This window comes from Gymnodraco acuticeps, unplaced genomic scaffold (genome assembly GCF_902827175.1).
Source record: "Gymnodraco acuticeps unplaced genomic scaffold, fGymAcu1.1, whole genome shotgun sequence".
NCBI classification, from domain to species: Eukaryota; Metazoa; Chordata; class Actinopteri; order Perciformes; family Bathydraconidae; genus Gymnodraco; species Gymnodraco acuticeps.
In genome coordinates, this window is record NW_022992041.1 from 1,482,772 (window position 1) to 1,506,238 (window position 23,467).

At 42.4% G+C, this 23,467-nt stretch overlaps 2 protein-coding genes across 2 annotated transcripts; one reads left to right on the forward strand and one right to left on the reverse strand.

Annotated features, from left to right (window-relative positions):
- Positions 1 to 241: 241 nt before the first annotated feature.
- On the forward strand, positions 242 to 3,471 carry gpr75 (G protein-coupled receptor 75). Its single transcript, XM_034201932.1, is given in 3 exon segments — positions 242 to 538; positions 852 to 1,285; positions 1,287 to 3,471. Coding segments are annotated over 2 exon segments (1,635 nt in total). The 5' UTR covers positions 242 to 538; positions 852 to 976; the 3' UTR covers positions 2,613 to 3,471.
- Positions 3,472 to 3,717: 246 nt separating this feature from the next.
- On the reverse strand, positions 3,718 to 11,628 carry erlec1 (endoplasmic reticulum lectin 1). The gene is made up of 14 exons (XM_034201933.1): positions 11,288 to 11,628; positions 10,927 to 11,031; positions 10,199 to 10,279; positions 9,926 to 10,003; positions 9,767 to 9,830; positions 9,621 to 9,667; positions 9,294 to 9,517; positions 8,727 to 8,871; positions 8,476 to 8,637; positions 8,331 to 8,390; positions 7,623 to 7,747; positions 7,454 to 7,531; positions 7,249 to 7,324; positions 3,718 to 4,575 (listed from the first exon to the last, which is right to left on the reverse strand). Exons 1-14 carry the CDS (start codon positions 11,426 to 11,428, stop codon positions 4,504 to 4,506), a joined length of 1,458 nt encoding a protein of 485 aa, XP_034057824.1. The 5' UTR covers positions 11,429 to 11,628; the 3' UTR covers positions 3,718 to 4,503.
- Between the last annotated feature and the right edge of the window lie 11,839 nt (positions 11,629 to 23,467).

Sequence of the window (23,467 nt, forward strand, 5' to 3'; positions counted from 1 at the left end):
TGATATAGGGTTCACCATTTTTCCATAAAAGCCACAGTATGGGGGGAGGACAAACCGTTTGCACCTAACGTGACAGGAATATGGTGTTCTCATTAAACATATTCCAACTTTGTATTAAATCTGTGGAAAACGCAATTTCTCTCTGTTTTTATAGATGGGGAGAAGTGGTGTGAGTTTTTCGTATGGACTTCTTGAATGCAGTAGTTATGCTCATGCCCAGATACGTAGGCAGTGACTTCATACTCATTTTTCAGTGCACGTCCAGTGGCCGTCGCTCCTGTATAAGAATGGATATATCGCTAAGAAAACGAAAATGCTATCTCCTTTTTTCGCCCTATACGCGATGAAAATCAACTGACATGTAAAGAAACGCATTTTGTTTCAGCGTTTTTCTATGTAGGTCTCTGTTTTGGACGGTTTGCTGATTGAAATACATTTGTATCTTTCAAAGCCGCGGTGCGTTCACTTACTATCATAATGCTTTAAATTCAAGATGGGCTTTATGAAACCATGATGGATGCACATTCGATCACAGACGGTAGGTTATATTTTCTCATTTTATAAATTATGTAAGCTATTTTACGGCTTGAAATCTAAATACATTAGGACAACAATGATATACACAGACGCGGTGTGTGTGTTGGGGGGAGTAAGGAATAATTGGCCGAATGCAGTGGTGCATAGTTATAGCCTACTGTAGCTTGTGTCTAACATGTAATGCATCGCAGTTTCTTATTAAATGTTCCTTTTTACCTTTGATGGTAAGTTGCATTGATCCCTTTTTATCAAACAAGAATGTATTAACGTGATCTACTGCACACAGCTAATATATTACTTTGTATCCTGTGTAGCACTCTACCAAGGTAGCAGCAATGGTGGAAGCAGAAGACACTGTGATCATCATGTACTCCTTCCATACAGAGGAATAATGCTGAAATTGATGACTGTGGGATCCTTATAAATTGTTAATAATACAATGAACACCACTGCTACACCATCAGACCTGGTGGATGTGCCGAGACAGCAGAGCTTCAATGGCACCCATGGCGCGTCAGGCTGGGCCGTGATCCACACTGCCACCCTGACCTTTTGCTCTCTTCTCCTCATTTTCATCTTCTTTCTGGGATCATATGGCAACCTTGTGGTATTCCTGTCCTTTTTTGATCCGGTGTTCCGCAAGTTTCGCACCAACTTTGACTTCATGATCCTCAACCTTTCTTTCTGTGACTTGTTCATCTGCTGTGTGACTGCCCCCATGTTTGCACTGGTGCTCTTCCTGGATGCGGGTGGGGGGGGACGGTGTGTCAAAGAGTTTCTGCTTCGCCTTCCACCTGACCAGCTCAGGCTTTATCATCATGTCCCTGGAGACGGTGGCTGTCATTGCTTTGCACAGGCTGCGCATGGTTTTGGGGCAGCAGCCCAACCGCACTGCCTCCTTCCCTTGCACGCTGGCCCTCACCGCCCTGCTGTGGACATCCAGCTTCACCATGGCAGCCCTCCTCACAATGCGGGCGTACCCACGCAGAGACGGACCCTGCTTGCCCCACTTTGGCCTCGGAGGTGGACGAGCCAGGGTTGTGTTGTACGTCTACCTGGCAGACTTTGCCTTTTGTGTAGCTGTGGTGTCGGTGTCCTACCTGATGATTGCTCAGACACTAAGGAAGAACGCACAAGTGAGGAAATGTCCCGTCATCACTGTAGATGCCACATGCCCTCCACCCCCACCGCCTCTCATTGCAGCAGGCTTTGAGAGCATGCAGTGTGCTGTTCAAGGCCCTTCTATGTACCGTAATCAAACTTACAACAAACTACATAACGTCCAGACACACTCTTTCATCAACAAGAACAGCCAGCCTCTGGTTCCTGGGGCCGCTCAAGGGGCCACCTGCTGTCAACTGGTGTCTACAGTGAACTTGGCCACAGCCAAAGACTCTAAGGCTGTTGTCACCTGTGTAGTTATTGTGTTCTCTGTGCTTCTTTGCTGCTTGCCGATGGGAGTTTCACTGGCACAGGACGTTTTGTCACCAGAGAGTAACTTTGCACATTACCAGTTTGAACTGTGTGGCTTTGTGCTTATTTTCCTCAAATCGGGAATCAATCCCTTTGTGTACTCGCGCAACAGTGCAGGCCTCCGCCGCCGCGTGCTGTGCTGTATTCAGTGGGCGGCACTGGGCTTTCTCTGTTGCAAGCAAAAGACTCGTCTGCATGCGATGGGGAAGGGCACCCTGGAAGCCAATCGCAATAAATCCTCGCATCATGAGACCAACTCAGCCTATGTTCTGTCGCCCAAGCCACAGAGGAGGCTGGTGGACCAGGCTTGTGGGCCGAGTCACTCCAGGGACTGTGCTGGAAGTCCAAGGGCCACAAGTGCGCGCAAACCTCGCCCGCCAAGCACCTCGACACCCATCAACACCCGCATTGAGCCCTACTACAGCATATACAACAGCAGTCCCTCTGCAGGGCCCAGCTCCCCCACCAGCCTGCAGCCTGTCAGCTCTCAGACATTTGCCTTTGCCAAGTCCTATGTAGCCATGCACTACCACACTCACCAAGACGCACTGCAAGACTTTGAAAGCACCTCAGTGCACCAGATTCCCATTCCCTCAGTCTAATCAAAGAGCTGCTTAACAGAAATGTTTGGACAATCAAGCCATGGATTTAAATCAAGAGGAACTTTAAAAACGCCCATTTTAAGTATTTGGAATCAGTATTTACCTTTTTTCCTCCTCTGCAGTGGAAATACATGTCTCTTGAGTGGAAAAAGTAAATTACAGTGTTATTAGCATTGCAACGAAACTCAGAAAAAGCAATAGATTTGTAATGAAAGTCTGTTCCAAAAAGTAACTCACTGTTGTTTTACTGATACTGCATTTTCACCTAACCCCCCCCCCCCCCCCCCTCCCCCTGTTGCACACGCATGTGCCATTATAAGCCGATACTCTGCAGGTGTCATGGCAGCCAAAGACTGCAGTTGCTCCATTACTGCTGTGTCCTCTCTGGCTGAAGTTGCTGCTGTGGTGTCGGGCTGCTGTGGAACACATGGCTGTTGATGGCATGTGGTCGCACTTTGATGAACTTCTGCTTCTTGAAAGAATTGTATTTGTGAACCTCATACACTTTTTAACACAATAAATGTTTGGCAAGTGCAGTGGATCTGTGCTTTCACTTTTTAAATAAAATTAAAATATGAAGCGATTAGTTGATCAACAGAAGGCAAGTTAAACTCACTTCACTGCATGATGGGATACAATTTCCTTATGGAATATTGAAATACCTTATTGAATTGATACCAATAGTAATTCCAAAAGTACAGTAAGTACACCATAATATAGGTTTATATTAAGTACCAGTGTAAGTTCCCTTAAGAAATGTAATTGATGAACCCTCATGACATGATTCTTTTAATCTGAGTGCATTGAGCCTGTCTTTTAAAAATACAGTCATGCATTAATAAATATGTAAATTGATAAACATTGCACCATGGCTTTTCTGTTCTCAAAAGTATAGTTCTTTCTCAAAGACAAACATTTTATTATTTAACATCAGTTTATGGTCCACATAATTAATGAAAACCAAGAGAAACACTAAAATGATTTGCAAACTTTAGGCAATGACGGCCCTATTACTGTTAGGTGGATACATGTATTGCTATGATTTCCTTATATCTTTTTTTAAACGTTTTTATTCTGTGTGGTGATTCAACAGTATATATATATATTTTAGGTTTTCATGGTTCATTTTTATTCTTTGCTGGAAAAGTATTGATTTGTACCCCTTCGATACAGCAGGGTGAAGGATCCCAGTGTGACTCTTCATAAAACCACAGAATACCTGTTACAGGAACCCACAGACGTTCTGTACATTGAAAACAACCTTAAAGAACATTTTAATCAACAAATCACTTGTGTTGGCATTCCACAGCACGTTCTGAAGCATAAGTTACACTCAGTCATCCAGTAAATTAACACAATGCACATTCTCACTGAAGCAAAACACTTGTTTTTCACCCTATCTACAAAAGTACAAAGTGCCACAAACAAGCAGCTAATCAATTTCATATCACACTCACAAATAAACCTTAAAGACAATTACACCACCATGAATATTGTGATTCCCCTGATGATTGTGAATCCCCTGATTCATCACTCCTTTGCTTGCAATTAATCAACAAATTGAAGCATAGATATGGAGTACAGGCAATGAATGCGCTGCCCTGTGGACTGAGGCGCCGGCCGCTGTGTTTTCAAAAAGTCTGAGCTAGCCTGCTGATTTAAGGCTGTGATGTAGCATTGTCAGTGTCTGTGCTCCTCAGCTACATTAAGTCCAGCCTCAGCATCAAGTTTAACCTTAGGCTTTGGGCGCAGTGTCATGGGCATCTCTCTTCCTCAAACAAAACAGGCTTCTGTTTTAAGATAAATGTTCTCTCTTCAAGTGCACCTCTCGCTGTCTGGTCTCTCTTTGTCCTCCATGCTCCATTGCTGTCATATGATCTTTTTTTTCAGTTTAGCTGGAGATTGACAGAAGTCCATGTTCATCAGCGGTGTCAAGAATCCTGCATATGACTGGAGACTCAACCTAGGAAGAGAAAACATGGAAATCACCGAGACTGACCACACATCTGCACTGCCAGTAGAGTAATAAACCAAAGGTCTTGCTCCCTTTATTGGAGGTATTTCTTGTCATATGGGTCAGTGTATGTTTTGGTCATTGGATTTTCTTTTCAAATTGAAAAACCAAAATTGAAATACAAGGCGTTTTTCTTTATCATGGTCAAAAATGGATTTGCTAAACTTAAAAAACGGGATGATTTACATTTTCTACTTCTCAAAACAAAAAATAAAATCACTAGAAAACATAAAAAAAACAAAAAACAGTTTTTTCATATTCTGCTACCGGAAGTTGTCTTTCAAAATAAGAGCGCAGATGAGGACGGTCAATCCGTGTATCTACGGTCCATTTGTTTTCACAACGAAAACAGCCAAGACACACATTGAGCCCAGAAAATGAATGTTATTAAGGGCTGTAAATATAATAGGCCTGTGTCTAAAATGGGTAACATTGTTTGGAGATTTCAACTATACAGCGATTCTGCACTGCGGTCACTCAGCCGTCTCTCGAGTTTGTTATTATTTTTTCTGCCAATAGTTCTTCGTGAGATCGATCCTGTTGGACTCAGTAGGCTAGTAGTGAAACTACTCCCACAACAAGTACTATGAAGTACTTACTGTGTACTTTTTGAGTAATCCTCTGTCAATGTTCCCTCCTGAGAACAAGAATGCATGTTTTTCTGCTATTTTGAATCAGCGTTAAAACACCTTTCTTCATGAGACTGATATTGTTGGACAGAGTATTTTAAGAGGATGGTAGACATGATATCAACAGCAGCATTTGTACAGTCTTTAGAGTCTGTCCTGGATAGCTGGTCACAAATATCCTTCAGCGAAGTAACACACTGTCACTCTGGTTGGCCTCTTATGATGATGCTGCTGTCTTTTAATATATAACTATTCCTCTGCCGCTAGTTGGTTCCTCACAGATTCTTCAGCCTCATCCTTCCATCAGTCCCAGTCTGTTTGCTGTAACACTAAGTATCTGGGACACATCATTACAGATGAAATAACTGATGATGATGACATCATGTATAGACAGCGGCGTGTCTTATATACAAAATTCTCTTGGTGTTCAGATAAGGTTAAGGTGAACCTCTTTAGAGCTTATTGCACTCCTCTCTATACTGCCCCCTTGTGGGTCAAGTATAAGAAGGCGAGCCTCCAGAAGCGCCAGGTTGCATATAATGACTGTTTGCGTATACTGCTTAGAAAACCAAGGTGGTGCAGTGCAAGTGAAATGTTCTGTAACGCACGGTCAACACGTTCCATGCTCTTTTGAGAAATCTGATGTACAAATTCATCTGTCGATTGAATGTTTCTCATAACTCTGTCATTATGCTGCTCTCAAATCCGTGTTTCAGTGCTGTACGATACCAGTCACCTCTGTGGAAACATTGGTATAACTGCCTTTTTTTATTTATATTTGAGTGTTGTACGTTTTGTAATAAAGGACCAAGAGCCTCTTTAAATAAAGCTGATGATGATGACTGCATCAATATCAATATTGTTATTAACTTCAATCAAAGTCCATTTAAATAGCGGGCAAGACTTTCCAAGGGGTAAAAAGGCTGCTGCCAGACTACTGACTGGAAGTATTGCTGATATCATATCTACCATCCTCTTAAAATACTCCGTCCAACAATATCAGTCTCATGAAGAAAGGTGTTTTAACGCTGATTCAAAATAGCAGAAAAACATGCATTCTTGTTCTCAGGAGGGGACATTGACAGAGGATTACTCAAAGTACACAGTAAGTACTTCATAGTACTTGTTGTGGGAGTAGTTTCACTACTAGCCTACTGAGTCCAACAGGATCGATCTCAAGAAGAACTATTGGCAGAAAAAATAATAACAAACTCGAGAGACGGCTGAGTGACCGCAGTGCAGAATCGCTGTATAGTTGAAATCTCCAAACAATGTTATCCATTTTAGACATAGGCCTATTATATTTACAGCCCTTAATAACATTCATTTTCTGGGCTCAATGTGTGTCTTGGCTGTTTTCGTTATGGACCGTAGATACACGGATTGACCGTCCTCATCTGCGCTCTTATTTTTGAAAGACAACTTCCGGTAGCAGAATATGAAAAAACAGGTTTTTTTTTTGTTTCTGTTTTCTAGTGATTTTATTTTTTGTTTTGAGAAGTAGAAAATGTAAATCATCCCGTTTTTTAAGTTTAGCAAATCCATTTTTGACCATGATAAAGAAAAACGCCTTGTATTTCAATTTTGGTTTTTCAATTTGAAAAACGAAAATCAAATATCCAGTCGTTTTTTGAATATCCATTTGTGAAAAGAAAATCCAATGACCAAAACATACACTGACCCATATGGTATGAGAAACTTACTGACTTAAAAACTGCTAAAACTAAAATAACTTCCTTGTGTCATGCTCTAAACACAAAACATATATATATATATATATATTTGTATTAACCAATAACAACTTTAGAAACAAGAAAAACAAATAGTTTTTTTTTGTGTACAACTGAAAACATTGCAATTAGCTTTGCCTGAACACTCACTTTCAAAACTGTAGGTGGGTTTAGCCTAATAAGGTGCAATGTAAACTTGATATAGTGCTTCTAAGCATGTTTCTTTTTAGTTACTGTGACTCATGTGTTGCTGGAGAACTTACCCCAAGGATGTACTGACAAGTCTGAGGCTCCAGCATATAGACCGTGACAGCATGGGGAGATTCAGACTCCTTACATCTGACCGAGAGGAGAGAAATGAGGAGTGAATCAGCTGGGAAACATCGGGGTATTGTCTTACTCATGTGTTGACTCAGGGCAGAGAACTGGTGCTGTGGATCCTCTCTGGACACATGACTGTTCACTCACTTGAGCTTCACGATGACCTGTCTGGGCTTCCCTGTCAGATCACACAGATCCCCGTGGCCATAGAAGTGGGAAACCAACCTGTCACGAAGCGGGGGAAATGTTATCATATGAATCAGCAAATAGCTCAGTTTAATTTGTATCCAGGCTTTCAAAGATATAAATGGCCTACTTGACTTTCTGCACTCCGTCGTCTTTGAGCTGGTAGGATCTTGCTATGTTTTTGGCGGCCCACTCGTTGTGATCCATGGCGTTCCAGTTCCCGACCACCACCGTGTTTTTCCCTTGCTCTTTATCCTGGGGCACCAAGGGACATTTTTACCAGTGTACAACCATTTTACATATATATTTACACAGTCAACAAATGTGTTACTAAATGAAAGTAAAGTTGAAACTACTCAATAATACAATTTGTGGAATAGTAATCGCCAACTTATTTTAGAAAAGGATAATAGTGTGTTTTTAAAATAGCAAATGTTCCTCAGTTCCAGCTTCTCACACAATGCTACTTTTATTTGTATGCATTAATAAACAATTTATCTCTCAGTTTAGACTGTTGGTTAGAAAAAAACAAGCAATTGGAAGTCAGCACTTTAACCTTAAGGAAAGCTTTAGGTGCTTACGGTGTAGGAGCTTCACCCTGTTAGCCTTAGCTTCAATCAGTCACTACTTTTTATGTATTATTACTTCTTGTAGTGAAGTTTTCGTTTTTTTTAAAGCAATTAATTAAGTAAAGAAAAAGCTACATTTATTTATAGTGAAATAAATGGGAAGTTCACGCCCTAAAGCAAGGTGAAACGGGAACTTTTCTCTTGAACACAATCTCATTCATCCCCTCACTTACACACAAACGTGCACACACTAGCTTGGGGACCCTTACCTCGTGGTACTGATGGACGTGCTTTCCGTAACAGAACTCATATTTCCACCACCCTACTCCCTGAAATAAACATTTGAAGATGATTAGATGTCAGTGTATGGTTTGTTAAAAACTGCTCAGGTGGTATAGATGGAACATTTCTCACCCCATGCAGACAGTACGAGCCACTGAGGAACTCCCTGATCAGCTGCTCGTCCGTCAGGCGAGAGATGTGAGTGGTGCCCACAGTGACCTGAGTCTGCCCTCCAACCGTAATGGGTTTGTGAGTGGAGGAGAAGGCCTCCTCTCTGATTGGGGGTGTCGGCTCCTGTAAAACATCAAAGATATATTTGAGGCAGGTGTGTAGGTACACGCTGTCTGCATGTTTCCCCTCTGTCATATCCACGTATGCCATACCTCTCTGGGGGCCTCGGAGGCGGCGCTGAAAGGCGGTTTAAGCTGCTCCTCTTGTTCCTTATCCAACTGGGCGAGCCGCAGAGGCCGCAAAGGGGAACCTGCCAGAGACTGGCAGAAGATGCCGTTTACTGGGGAGGACTTGAACCTGCAAGGAAAATATGTCGATTAGTGTGATGGAAACCTCTGAAGAAATGGAGACAAGACTCAGAGAGACACGGGGAGAGGAGGAACTTTGATGGCAAACACTGATGGTTTATTCGGCCGGAGAATTCACAAGACATGTCCTGTGCCACGTGTTGACACAGAGGTTGCCAAACCAATTCTGAAGATCTCTACCCCAGACCCATGTATTTAGCTAGTTCTGAGAGAATAATCAACATTGTGCATAACAAGATGAAATAGGAGGAGTACTATAACATCTCTATCAGCTGACGTCAACAGGCAGGAACAGGCAGACAAAACACTGAGAGCACAGCAGCCCAAGGTTGCATTATTTCCCCAACAATTCGAAAAATGCCTTTTGGTAGAATCCTGACCATGAAATGTTATCATTTCTGACAGATCTACCTGTATTTTGGGTGCACACAAAGCAGCGGCGTCAGCACCACCACCTCATATTCACAGGTGGTGACCTCGGCGACAGACAGGATCTCGTGCTTGGCCTCGGGATGACAGACGTACAGAACAGACGAGGAGCGAGCGTCGTTCTGTTTCAGCACACAGGGGGTCCCATTTCCCATCTCCAAGGCGAAGTAGGGAGTCAGCTGACCTTCTATATTCTTAGAGGACACCTGGACACAAGGGGAAAGAATGAAGGAGACATGAAATAAGAGCATTGACAGCAAGTCCGGCAAATCTGGTTGGTTCCTGCTGTTTTATTATTATTATACTTACTTCCGTTTCAACCGCTGGTTTTGCATTTTCTGCCTCTTCAACTTTATCTGAAAAAAAAAAAAAAAAGATAAATTTCACTTGAGGAAAGTACAGAAAATACTAATATGCTAAATACCATATTAAAACACATTCAAGTATGAACTCACCTGTCTCCGTTGACTGGCTCTCCTGTGCCATATTCCCAAGGAAGTACTCTTGAACACTTATTTTCTAAGGAAACACACAGTATAGCCTTTAGTATACAATGCACTACAGCTTCTTATTCATGTCATCTGAAAATGATGTTATCCTCTCAAAACACTGACCTGACCAGTCTCCTTCTCCTCATGATACTGTCTTATATGCTTTCCATGGCATACTTCATAGGTCCAGTACGACTCAATCTGCGATGTGGACAAGCCAAGAGAAGGTTTAGAGTTATTCAAATCATCTAACACTCTCAGCCACACAGCAGGCAAATAATGTCAAGTTTGTAGTTATGCTCTGCTAATGTAGCCTGAACTCAAACAGTTTCAGTCTCTCTGTTGAGAGCAGGAGGGAAATGATGGGACATCAAAATGAAACCTGAGAAGTCTCACCCTGTATGAACAGCTGCTTCTTTTGAATAGCGGCTCCAGCAGTTCACCTGGGGTGGGCCCGGTGTACTCCTTATCATCATCCTGAGTCAACGAAGACACCAACACATGCAAGAAGAGTGAGGGAGAGAGCGATAAGGAAGTATGGAGCTGTGTTATTGAACACAAGATTGAAAAAGAAAAATGTAGTGGGTTTTTATGACATATTCGACAAATCTTGCTCCATGTCATGCAGATGCTTTTTTTCCAAGGCCTACTTTCAGTCAACAAATTAGTATTTAAATCTCAGTTTCAGCTGTTCAGGCGTGTTGCCAGTCTTAACTAAATGGCATGGGTAAAGAAGTCAAAATGAGGACATGTTTTAAACCTTACATGCATCCCCCCATAGCAGCAAAGAAGGCGCAGGTATCAATGGTGACCAAAACTACAACATTATGACACAGATTGCAGCTTAAACAGTGTCTCACTCAGAAATGTTTCAAGAATATGACAGCCGAGTGTTACACCATCTTTGGTAGCACGGACTCCATTGTATGACATACACGGAATACCATTCACTGTATCGCAGTACATCAGAAGGGTTGAGTATGCAAAGTTCCTTTTGGATAAAAAATAGCCTTGGTTTGTTGCATTTACCCAGTGGGATACACTTGAGCAGCTTTGTATTATTTCAATAGCTGTCACAATGTTAACAGTCATCTGTTGGAGAAATAAAAAACATCATTGCTTACATTATCTCCAGATGTCAGGGAGGGTAGGATACATTTGTACTTCTCCTTCTCTGTTGTGGTCATGATTACAAAGTCATCTTCCTTGTAAATAGCTCCTGTAGATGGCTGAAAACCAGAGACAAACGTGTGTTACTTTAACTGTAAAATAAGATAAGATAATATGTACTTTATTAATCCCAATTTGGGGGGGAAATGTGTTGCAGGAGCATAAAACAAAACAAGGCAGTAAAGGAAGAGGAGATAAACCGGAAATAGTGCAAGCTCACTTCAAAGCTACACAGTTGTCAGTAGCATCTCGTTGCAGTACGTGTGTTACACTTCTCCCTAATATATTCAAGTAAGTGTAAACGATGAGACTTACCAGTGTGAATTCAGGGCCTGGCCAGTGGATTTTGAAAGGGATTTCGTCTGTAAAGGAGGGATACCCCCCTCGGTTTGCTGATACTCCGCTGCAGACCTCCAGTAGCCCCCCGAGCAACACCAGCATCAGCCCGGGCATCATCTCTCCTGTCCGGCTGCTCGACTTCTACAGCCCGCTGCTCATGTAGACCACCAGCCTGCTCCCCCCACACAACAGCGGCCTTACAGAGGAGGAAAAGCTACTACACCGTCTGAGGAAGTCAGTTTAGACCGGCGTAAAATAGGACGGTATGAGACGGATGTCAATACAGTTCTGAAAACAGGAAGTGATCTGTTTACTTGCCACGTCGTGTTCCGCTTGTTCGTCAGGCTGAAAAAGCAGCAGCGTCCTCTGGCGGCGACACCAGGTATAACGCATTTACATTCACTGTATTCATTTTGAAGACTTACTAAAAGTCCCTTTACTGTCCAGAGTAGGCTTGTATTATATGCAGTATCCGAACTCATTATACATTATAGACAACCAACCACAAAGACATTGCTAAAATCCACATAACCTTATTTTCAATTCAGAATCAGAGTAGGTTTACAAAATTTGCTTTGGTATGTGGTGCATACAAAGACACAGAAAGAAGAATATGTAGCAAAACAAAATAAAACAAAATAGGACTGTTATGACAGCTATTTAAAAATATATATTTTAAGACTATTATAACAAATCAGCAATATTTATATATATAAATACTATATTCTGTACCATTAAAAAACATATATTGTAAAGATCAGAAAATATACACAATATACCAATTATTATTATGATTATCTAGAAAATGTGCGGATATGTGAAGTATGATTATCTACAACTGTGTGTTCTTATAAAAGCACACTAAAAACATACCATTATTTGCTTGCCTTTACAGGTAAATGATCCAAAATGATGCTGGTCAAAGTGAAAAAAGCTCATTTCCATCTTAAAAAATAAATAAATACACAAGACTGTAGAACTAGATCTTGATTGAAAATAATGCTATTTGACTGTTTGCTAAATGGCTAAACAAAAAACAACATGTCCTAGCTGGTCAGCAGATCAGTAGTGAAAATACAGAGACCTCTGAAGAGACACATTTACTTCTCTTCTATAACTGCTTTAATGGATGAAACCGTTTCTCTTATGTTCTACAAAACCTAAACACGTCCTCACCTCATTTGCTGAGTAAAGTACTCTGAAAGCTATGATTGAACACAGGCCACAGCTAGCCTGAAGCATTTGGCTCCTTTGATATAAAATAATGGATGTATAAAGAGAGGTTTTCAGATCACAAAGGCAGATGGCCTCATCTCTGCCTCCCAGTGGATGAATTTAGAAGTGTAATAGAGTCAGTGTGTGTGCTGAATACATAGAGCTGACGTTTTAGTGTGTCTTAAACCTGTTTGTATAAGGACTACATGCAGAATTAGAGATGAGAGGCTGTATGAAGATGTGGGGTGTATAATAAATCCTGTGGAGCTGATTTACCGACCATTTCCTAGATTTAGGTTGTGTTATCCAGACAATGAGGAGAGCTTGGTTCCAAACCTGCCATGTCCTTTCTATTTTTTTCTGTGACTCTGTTGATTCAGCAGTGTGTGTTGAATGACCATAAATAATTTTCCCCCACCTGAACAGTTCTCATGGCTCTCAGTTATCATGAAATTTAAAGCATGGACCTTGAAAATATGTGGCGTTGCATTACACTGTCAGGGGGAAATGTAGAGAGCGCCTTGGACGGATGAAGTGTAAACCTGAGATGAGCCTTGTTCCACCTGTTGGTGGAGCTGTTGATATGTGCAGCACAAGAGAAAGGGAAAATGAGAGAGATTTCAACAGAGATGTTGAGACAAAGAGTGAGAGGATTAGGAGGAGAATGGATACGGAGGAACAGGGAAGGATACAAGCCAGAGAACATCCCACTAGATCATCCACCCTCTTCAACCATTCCCCTCTGCATACATATACAGCTCACCACACCTGTCTCCTATGTTGATTCTCAATATGTAGATTTAAATTATGTACAATTGCCTATATTAGTGTGTATGGTATTTATAATGTGCTTATGATAGATAGTGTGTTTATGATAGATACATAGTTTCCATGGTAACTATTATTAAGACATTGAACAATAGTGTATTCTGAAAGCATTTTTTTTTCTCTTGTCTGTTTTTGTATTTCTGATAAACAGCGTAGGCGGTAAAATCATTGCTTTTTTATAGAAATGTTTACTTTTTGACCTTGGACTATCTCGAGATACACTTGCTAGCTTATTATGGAGATTTCAACAGAATTTCACAGTCTTTGACAGCACATGGAGTTGAGTTTGCCCAGTTGTTAGTTGACATAATAACTGAACCAGATGCATCTGCTGAAGAACACCAAGACATTCTGTTGAGAAAACACTTTTGTGTCTGTATATTGTTGGAGCACCACTCAATGGCGGTGGTGGAAGGTTCACCTCTGCTCTGCGCGTCCCTTGATGACTGATGAGCTGGTCAAATTTATAAAAGAAGGAACTCAAAGCACCAGAATAAAGGTTAAACAATAATCTGTTTTAATGGTAAAAGCAACAATACACAATACAGAGCACTCTGCAATAGTACAAAATACAGAGTACTCCGGGCTCAATTCCTATCACCGTGTGATATACGTACCACGACAGCCAGTCCGAAAAAGAGCCCCGAGCATGAGAATATTTATACACACAAGTGGGGAGGAGTTGTGTCGGTTGCTCCTCCCCAGAGCCATATATGGCTCTGCTCCTCCCTAGCTATTTGTTATTGGCGATTTCACTTCTGGGCGAGCCCCAGACCGTGAGCTGGTAGGTCTCCATTGGCCAGTTTCACTTCTGGGCGGGACCAATACAGCGAATCAGAGTTCTGGGAAAAAGTATTTTACTTCTGAACAGAGCGTGACAGCTTCGTAAGTAAACAAAGACAGAGTCAATCTTTATCTTGCACCTGAATTCACTCCTTTACTTTCCCAAGGAATATTTCACACAAACTATTCTTTCCCAGACAATCAAACATTGTACACAGATATATTGGTGCCCGAGATTATATTGGCCCCAGAAAGAACCTTGAAAAGAATATGTGTGTGTGCTGGTATCTGGGTCAGTGAGTGTAAGTGAGAAGGTTATATATATAGGATTACAGTAAAACAGTCCCAAATAATACATGTTCACTTCAATACAGTTTAAAATAATACATGTTTACTTTAATACAGTTTAGAACAATATCTGTTTACTTTAATATGAAGCTATTTTCTACAGCTGTTTAGCTTAGCTTAGCACACATATTCCAAACAGCTAGCTTGGCAGTTTAGAACAGCAAATTGTTGTTTCTAAAACTTGTATTAAATAAATAATATGTAACTCTAATTAGTTAGCTCTATGGGTGCTGGTCAACAGAGTTACCATTGAACAGAGGCAGGCTATAGCTTTTTCACACAGTTTATATCAAGTTATGATAGCTAGCTGGCTCCGGCACCACAGCTCAAAATAATGAAACAATAAAAGAGGGATTACTTTAAAGAGCAGCAAAGTTAGACCTATTTTTTGTCTATTTCTGTCATTCAAAATAACAAATCTTCTGTGACCTCCAAAAAATTGTTATTTGAGAACCAGCGGACATAAGTAAAAACTTCACTAATATCCCTTCCTCAGTGGTTGTTTCACAGTATTTTCTAGAACTTGACTGGAGTTTAGCAGAACTCACCACTTTGATATGAGCATTTTCATTTATTTCACTTCCATCCACGGGGTGAACTTGATTTGCATATGCATTCCGCACACACTCACCTAATGCATAATTGATACAACTGTCATTTCCCCCACCATAATAACATAATTCCAAAGGGAGCAGCGCGAAATGAATCTTGGCATTTGAAGGTCTTGAGCGAGATTAAGATATCTCCTGTGCTGTCACCCAAAAATACACATACAGTATGTCAGATGCCAGATTAATATTGTCACTTGGGCTGAATTTCCTTAATGACATTCAATATGGATTAAGGTGAAGGATTTTCACATGTTTAATTCCTTTTGTAGTTTAAATAGGTTTCTGCTTTCAGACCCAAGATGTCAATACAGCACATCTAAATACAAGTTCATAGCAGTATTCACAATAATGTTTCACATCTGTTAAACTTATTAACATAACACCCCTCTTCTGCCGCCCACACCATGAAGACTCAATGTACGGTATTTACTGATTTTGTTGGTGTTATGAAATCACCTAAAGGCTTAACTTGATGTTAGAGTTTTAAATGATGTTTGTGTACTAGCTTATTTGTTTTTTTATTTATTTATTCATTTATTTAACAGGGAAAGTGCATATTGATCAATATTTCTGTAAATATGCCAGAGTTAGCCAAGAGGCTATTTTTCATCTCTAGTCCCTGGACAGATTTTGTAAATCAACCTAAAAACCAATTTTATTTAATTCATCCATCCATCCATCTTCTCCCGCTTATCCGTGGTCGAGTCGCGGGGGTAGCAGTTCCAGCAGAGAGCCCCAAACTTTCTTTTCCCTGGCCACATCAACCAGCTCTGACTGGGGGATCCCAAGGCGCTCCCAGGCCAGCGAAGAGATATAATCCCTCCACATTACATTACATTGCATTTAGCTGACGCTTTTATCCAAAGCGACTTACAATAAGTACATTCGACCAGGAAGACACAACCTTGAAGAAAACAGAATCATATAAGTACATCAGGTTTCATAGAGCCAAACATTTCAAGTGCTACTCCACTGGCTTTAGGTAAGCCAGTCCTTTATTAGTATAAAAGTGCTTCGTTAATAGTTCTAACGCTCGAAGTGGAGTCGAAAGAGATGAGTTTTCAGTTTGCGCCGGAAGATGTGCAAGCTATCTGCCGTCCTGATGTCAATGGGGAGCTCATTCCACCATCTTGGAGCCAGGACAGCAAACCCACGTGTTTTCGCCGATGGGAACTTGGGTCCCCCTCGCAGCGAGGGCGCAACGAGTCGTTTGGCTGATGCAGAGCATAGTGCACGCGTTGGGGTGTACGGTTTAACCATGTCCTGGATGTAGGAAGGGCCAGATCCATTCGCAGCATGGTAAGCAAGTACCAGTGTCTTGAAGTGGATTCTAGCAGTTACCGGAAGCCAGTGAAGGGAGCGGAGGAGCGGAGTGGTGTGGGAGAATTTAGGAAGGTTGAAGACCAGACGAGCCGCTGCATTCTGGATGAGCTGCAGAGGTCGGATGGCACATGCAGGTAGACCAGCCAGGAGGGAGTTGCAGTAGTCTAGGCGTGAGATGACGAGAGCCTGGACCAGAACCTGAGTCGCTTTCTGAGTCAGCTGGGGACGTATCTTCCTGATGTTGTAAAGCGTGTATCTGCAGCAACGGGTTGTAGCAGCGATGTTTGCAGTGAAGGACAGGTTGTTATCTAGGGTCACACCCAGATTCCTTGCAGTCTGAGTTGGGGAAACAACTGAGGTGCCGATGTTGATTGTTAGGTCAAGAGTGGGACAATCTTTTCCCGGGAGGAAGAGCAGCTCAGTCTTGTCAAGGTTGAGCTTGAGGTGGTGAGCAGACATCCACTGAGAGATGTCAGCTAGACAAGCAGAGATGCGTGCAACGACCTGGGTCTCTGAGCGGGGAAAGGACAGAATTAATTGGGTGTCATCAGCGTAGCAGTGGTAAGAAAAACCATGCGGGCTAATGACTGATCCGAGCGAGTTTGTGTACACGGAGAAGAGGAGGGGACCAAGAACAGAGCCCTGAGGGACCCCCGTAGTTAATTGACAAGGGTCGGACTCAGACCCTCTCCAAGTCACCCTGTAGGTACGGTCTTTCAGGTATGAGGTGAGGAGGGAAAGTGCAGAGCCTGAAACTCCAAGTTTTTGGAGAGTGCGAAGGAGGATCTGATGATTCACCGTGTCGAATGCAGCAGACAGGTCCAACAGGATGATGACAGAGGAGAGGGATGCAGTTTTGGCAGTGTGCAGTTCCTCCGTGACAGCAATGAGAGCAGTTTCTGTGGAGTGACCTGCCTTGAAACCAGACTGGTGCAGATCCAGAAGGTTGTTCTGATTGAGATAACAGGAGAGTTGTTTAAAGACAGCGCGTTCAAGTGATTTAGACAGGAACGGGAGGAGAGAGACAGGCCTGTAGTTTATAACATCAGACGGGTTGAGAGTGGGTATCTTTAGGAGAGGGTTTACTCTTGCCTCCTTGAGACTGTTTGGAAAGTGACCACCTGGTCCTAGGTCTACCCCTTGGTCTCTTCCCAGCTGGACGTGCCTGGAACACCTCCCTAGGGAGGCGCCCAGGTGGCATCCTAACTAGGTGCCCGAACCACCTCAACTGGCTCCTTTCTACGCGAAGGAGGAGCGGTTCAACTCCGAGTCCCTCCCGGATGACCGAACTTCTCACCTTATCCCTAACGGTACGTCCACACAGCAGCTTTTAAAAAATCTTGAAAATCTTGGAGCTGGGCGTGTCTGAAAGCTTGGGGATTTCGCGACCAACAACCAATCACATGAATCTCCCGCCCCCGACATACAAAGCAAAAAAACCCGGTTCTTCTCCACTATTTCTTTTAACATTTTGAACATTTATGAGATTAATGTCTATGGTGCTATTTTATGCTACATTCCATGCTGGCTAATGATACTGTCTATGCTTGCTAGCAACGAAGTAAACTGGATATAAAATCCCCAAACAAGCGAAAACCTACCAGTTTCACCCACTGTCTCTGCCACCTCCCTCCATGCCTGGTTCCTCCAGTTTGTATCCCGGTAAGTAAATAGGGACTGGTCATAAAGAACCGGGTGATTTGCTACCGCAATAACTAAGTTCTCCTCCATTTTTGTGGAATATAGAATGAACTGCGGTCTGGCTCTCCCAGCTTGCACGCGGTTTGATTGGCTAGCGCTTGAACTGTCAGATTTGCATAAACGGGATTTGATTGGCTGACGCTTCCAGCTCAGCTTCAAAAGTTGAACATTGCTCAACTTTGAAATCCTGGAAATCTTCGCCTCGCCCCCCCACAATGCAGTTCGGCGACAAGCGAGGGAAAGTGACGTCATCCCCATTCAAAGTCAATGGGCGGAGACGCGCTGGAAGCGGTGGACAAATCGCCAAAAGCTGCTGTGTGTACGGGCCGTAAGGGAGACACCAGCCACCCTGCGGAGAAAACCCATCTCGGCCGCTTGTATCCGCGATCTCGTTCTTTCGGTCATGACCCATCCTTCAGGACCATAGGTGAGGGTAGGAACAAAATGGCCCGGTAGACAGAGAGCTTTGCCTTCTGGCTCAGCTCCCTTTTCTTCACAACGGTGCGGTAAAGCGACTGCAGTACCGCTCCCGCTGCTCCGATTCTCCGGGCCCATCTAACGCTCCATTGTGCCCTCACTCGAGAATAAGACCCCGAGATACTTGAACTCCTTCACTTGGGGTAAGGACTCATTCCCTACTTGGAGTGGACAGTCCATCGGTTTCCTGCTGAGAACCATGGCCTCAGATTTGGAGGTGCTAATCCTCATCCCAGCCGCTTCACACTCGGTTGCGAACCGATCCAGTGAGTGCTGAAGGTCGCAGACCGATGAAGCCATTAGAACCACATCATCATCATCATTTAATTCATTTCAGCCTTAAGTGTCCAAACATGTGGTATGCTACCCAACATTTATTTTAAAGGTCCCATGTCATGCTTTTCCGGTTATTATCCGTCCCCTTGTGTGTTATGAAGGTTTTTATGCATGTAAACGGTCTGCAGAGTCAAAAACCCTCAAAGTACACCCTGTAGGGAATAAAACTCTAACACAGTCTATGCTGCCCCAAAACGCCTCGTTGGAGATTTCTCATTTTCCATTGTTTACTTCCTAGGTACTGTAACGTGTGAATACCCAGAGGCCACACCCTCTGCCAGCATTTCACAAAACAAAGCTTCACAAACCTTTCAGCGATTCATGCCGGATATGTCCAGCGTAGGGCAGAGTCCTGCACGGGTCTGATTTTCAAGACCCGCTCCCGCCCCGCACCCGCGACGTGCAATACCGAACCCGCCCCGCTACCCGCACATATTGCCAATTAGTTCCGCAACCCGTCCCGACCCGTCGGCACAAGATCCGCAACCCGACCCGAACCCGCATATATATGAGCAGTGAAAACGTGCAATTATTAACACACGCAGTTGCATATTTGTCTCAAAAGCGTGGGATGTTGGTTATTTTCTCCATCTAGGATGACACCAAAAGCCTCCCAGACGTTGGATTTCGCTCTTGAGGAAGTGTTATTGAAAATGCTGTATTCTCCGCTAGAGAGCTTCACCTCAGTCATTTAGAATGTGGCGCGCTCAGCAGCAGATTGATGCGCTGCAGAGGTTATGATTATGCGCGGTCCCGCGGGGGAGAGGTCTGAGGATTTAAACATTAAACTAAATTATTATTATTTTAATATATTTATTATGCAACACCCGCGACCCGACCCGTTTGAAAAAATCCTGCGGGTACCCGGACCCGATGCAAGACTCTGGCGTAGGGCACTGAAGAACGATGCTGTTCCTACTTTGTTTGGACCAGCGGGAGATTCGGGTACACAACCTGTAAGTATTTATTGTTGTTTGTGTATTTATTATGTTTAAAACAAACAAGGTATCTACCACGACTGTTTAAATGAGTAAACGTTTTTCGGGCTACTACGTTGGGATCGCGGAGAAATGCTCTCCAGAGACCCATTCTCACAGCGTTATAAACCTTTTTCTTACTCAATATCAAGCCAGACTTATTGTTTTTACTTCGGCTGTGAGTGTTTGTGTGTGCTCAGGATGAGTTTCGCTTGTTCTCGCTGTATCGCCGACCCGGAAGCATGTCCGCTCCTCGCAGCAGATCGCAGCAACGTCCCGACCAATCAGAGCACACTGGGCTCACAGGGAGGGGGGGGCAGGAGCTCCAACAAGCCAATTAGGACAGAGTGAATACCGGTGAATACACATACTTTACAGAGATGCTGTATGAGAAACCAATGTGAGTTTGGAAAATTGCACAATATAAATCTATTCTAGTAGACCTCAACAATGGAATTATGATCAGTATAAATGACCATGACATGGGCCCTTTAAAGCACACTTGAACAAACTATCCTTATCCTGTCAGCTCTGCATTAACACAGTTATCACACCTGAGATAGACAAATCTTGTTAGATGCTGAATAAATGAGGCAAAGAAGCAAAACAACAAGTCAGTTAAACATGAAAGAGTGCTGATCTCCACATCCCTGCAAATATGGTAATAAGAGAGTATTTTTCCTTGGAAGCATCTGGATAGGCTCCAGCTATTCTTCCTCTCTGTATTTGCCTGTGGTTGAGGCTTAGCTCATACGAGAATGTCAGAGAGAGGTCAGTGGAGACACAACATCCCTGAGTCCCTGAATGCATCATAATGGCACAGAGCCTACAATTACATTCATGCAGTATTAACGCAAGCCAACGTTTGCTATCAATCAGATGGTGAATTTATAATACTTATATGATGTATGTTTTTGGGTTTCCTTACACAATCACAAACTTGGTCTTTGTTATTTTTATGTGATATGTTGTATTTATAGCCTGGCTTTTCTTCCGCTCCCATCTTGGGGAAACCTGTTACAGCTTCATCACAACCCTCCTGACCATGACCATTCTCAAAAGTGACCGTATAAGTGTATGTAAATCTGTTTGCATTGTCTGAGACTTTAAGCTGTTTAACAGAGTCTTGCGATGCTATACACCCGGAAACAAAAGTCATCGAAACCCCAGAAGTACGTTTTGTCTATGCAAGAACAGAACGCATGTTAACTAGTGGAAAATGCATCCTAAGCAGTTTGCATAAGCTAGAAGAGCTTAGGAGGGCTAGGGGAGTGAAAGTCATTTAGTGATCCTTTACAGTTTGAGAGAGAATGACACAAAAACTGCAAGGAAAGGTACAGCGCTCTTGACAACTGGACGAAGAAAGGGAAGTGAGATATTTGATCAATATCAGCACTTCAGAAGATAGGAATGACTGTGCCGGATTAACAAGCAAGCCAGATAAAAGTGAAAACGATTATGCTAGAACCTAAAATGTATTATTAGGATGTAGCTTTAAACCTCAAAACAGAGAATATGAGAATATTCAAATACTATCTTATAATGCATTAGTAGAATAAATAACCCTGTTAAATATTGTATACCATAATCTTTTTAATGAGTTTTTGGCAATAATCATATTTTAGAGGGATCATTCTTACCGTCAACGACCGACATATCTCGTCCATGTTGTACTGTAGTTACTACTGAGTCATTATATTCAACTAGCTGCTCTGACGTTATTGATGCAAAGAAATCCTCCACAATCATCATTTGAATGAAGTCACATGATCTCTTTGGCACCAATTTGGACCGCAGATGGGTTTATTTGGCTGAGATATATGCGAGATGATGACTTTTTCCATTTTATGTATGAGTACACTGTCTTACACTTAACTGATTGATGACAAATGTACTCAATGTCAATCAATCAATCAATGTTTATTTATATAGCCCAATATCACAAATGTTACATTTGTCTCAGTGGACTTTACAGTTTGTACAAAATATTAGTATGACAATACGACACCCTCTGTCCTTAGACCCTCACATCGTACAAGGAAAAACTTCAGAAGAAAACCCACAGTTTAAAGGGAAAAATGGGAGAAACCTCAGGGAGAGCAACAGAGGAGGGATCCCTCTCCCAGGACGGACAGACGTGCAATAGATGCCGTGTGTAAATTGAAAAGATAATACATTTGCAACATAGGTAGTCCAAATGTTTGGAAATGCATGTGTGTATAATAGGAAGATGAATCCACGAGGATATCCATCCAGGACCTATGATCCAGGACCACAGCCACGATTCAAGATCCAGGGCTCGCGATGCAGGACACAGGAGCGCAGGATCCTCCATGACTCCGGATCCCAGCGTATATAGACACCAAAAAGAAAGAAATTTGGGGAAGCTGGGTTAATCGGAACATGAGAGTACACAGGTATAGACAGAGAGAAGGAAGAAGTAAGATGTCCCCCGACAAACTAAGCCTATATCAGCAAAACTAGGGGCTGAATCTAATCAGCCCTAACTATAAGCTTTATCAAAAAGGAAGGTCTTAAGCGCACTCTTAAAAATGGATAGGGTGTCTGCCGCCCGAACACAAACTGGACTTTTAGAGACTCTAGGAACAACCAACAACCCTGCATTCTTGGAACGCAATGCCCTAGTAGGACAGTAGGGTATAATGAGTTCTTTAAGGTAAGATGGCGCCTGCCCATTAAGGGCTTTGTAGGCGAGAAGAAGAATTTTAAATTCTATCCTGTGTTCTATAGGGAGCCAGTGTAAGGCAGCCAGAACAGGAGTAATGTGGGGTCCCTTTTCCTAACTCTGGTTAGTACACGAGCTGCAGCATTTTGAATCAGCTGAAGCGACTTGACTGACTTCTTGATACACCCTGATAATAAAGAGTTACAATAATCCAGCCTTGAAGTAACAAATGCATGGACTAGTTTCTCTGCATCGTTTTGAGGCAAGATATGCCTGATATTTGCAATGTTACGTAGATGGAAGTAGGCGGTCCTTGAAATTGATTTTATGTGGGCGTTAAAGGATAAATCCTGATCAAATATAACACCAAGATTCCTTACAGTCTCACTGGATGCCAAATTAATGCCATCCATAGTTAGTATATCCTTAGATAATTTGTTTCGTAGATTCTTCGGGCCAAGTACAATAACTTCAGTTTTGGTCGTGTTTAACATCAAAAAGTTTAAGGTCATCCACGTTTTTAAGTCCTTGAGGCAGTCTTGAATTTTATTTAGATGATTAATTTCATCAGGCTTGATTGATAAATATAGTTGAGTATCATCCGCATAACAATGAAAATTTACAGAATGATTCCTTATAATATTGCCTAACGGAAGCATATATAATGTGAACAAAATAGGTCCGAGCACTGAGCCCTGTGGCACTCCATGGCTAACTTTGGTTTGCGTGGAAGATTCATCATTGACACGTACAAACTGAGAGCGTTCAGATAGATAGGACCTAAACCAGCCTAAAGCAGTTCCCTGTATGCCAACTAAGTGCTCTAGTCTTTGCAATAGGATATCATGGTCGATAGTATCAAATGCAGCAC

Bases quoted from the DNA above. Each gene is read 5' to 3' on its own strand.
- erlec1 (XM_034201933.1), bottom strand. From the start codon at position 11,428: ATGATGCCCGGGCTGATGCTGGTGTTGCTCGGGGGGCTACTGGAGGTC. The intron at 10,004-10,198 runs GTGAGACTTCTC...TCCACATCGCAG, and splicing joins GAAGCAGCTGTTCATACAGG to ATTGAGTCGTACTGGACCTA. The intron at 4,576-7,248 runs GTAAGTTCTCCA...TTCTCTTCCTAG, and splicing joins CTTGTCAGTACATCCTTGGG to GTTGAGTCTCCAGTCATATG.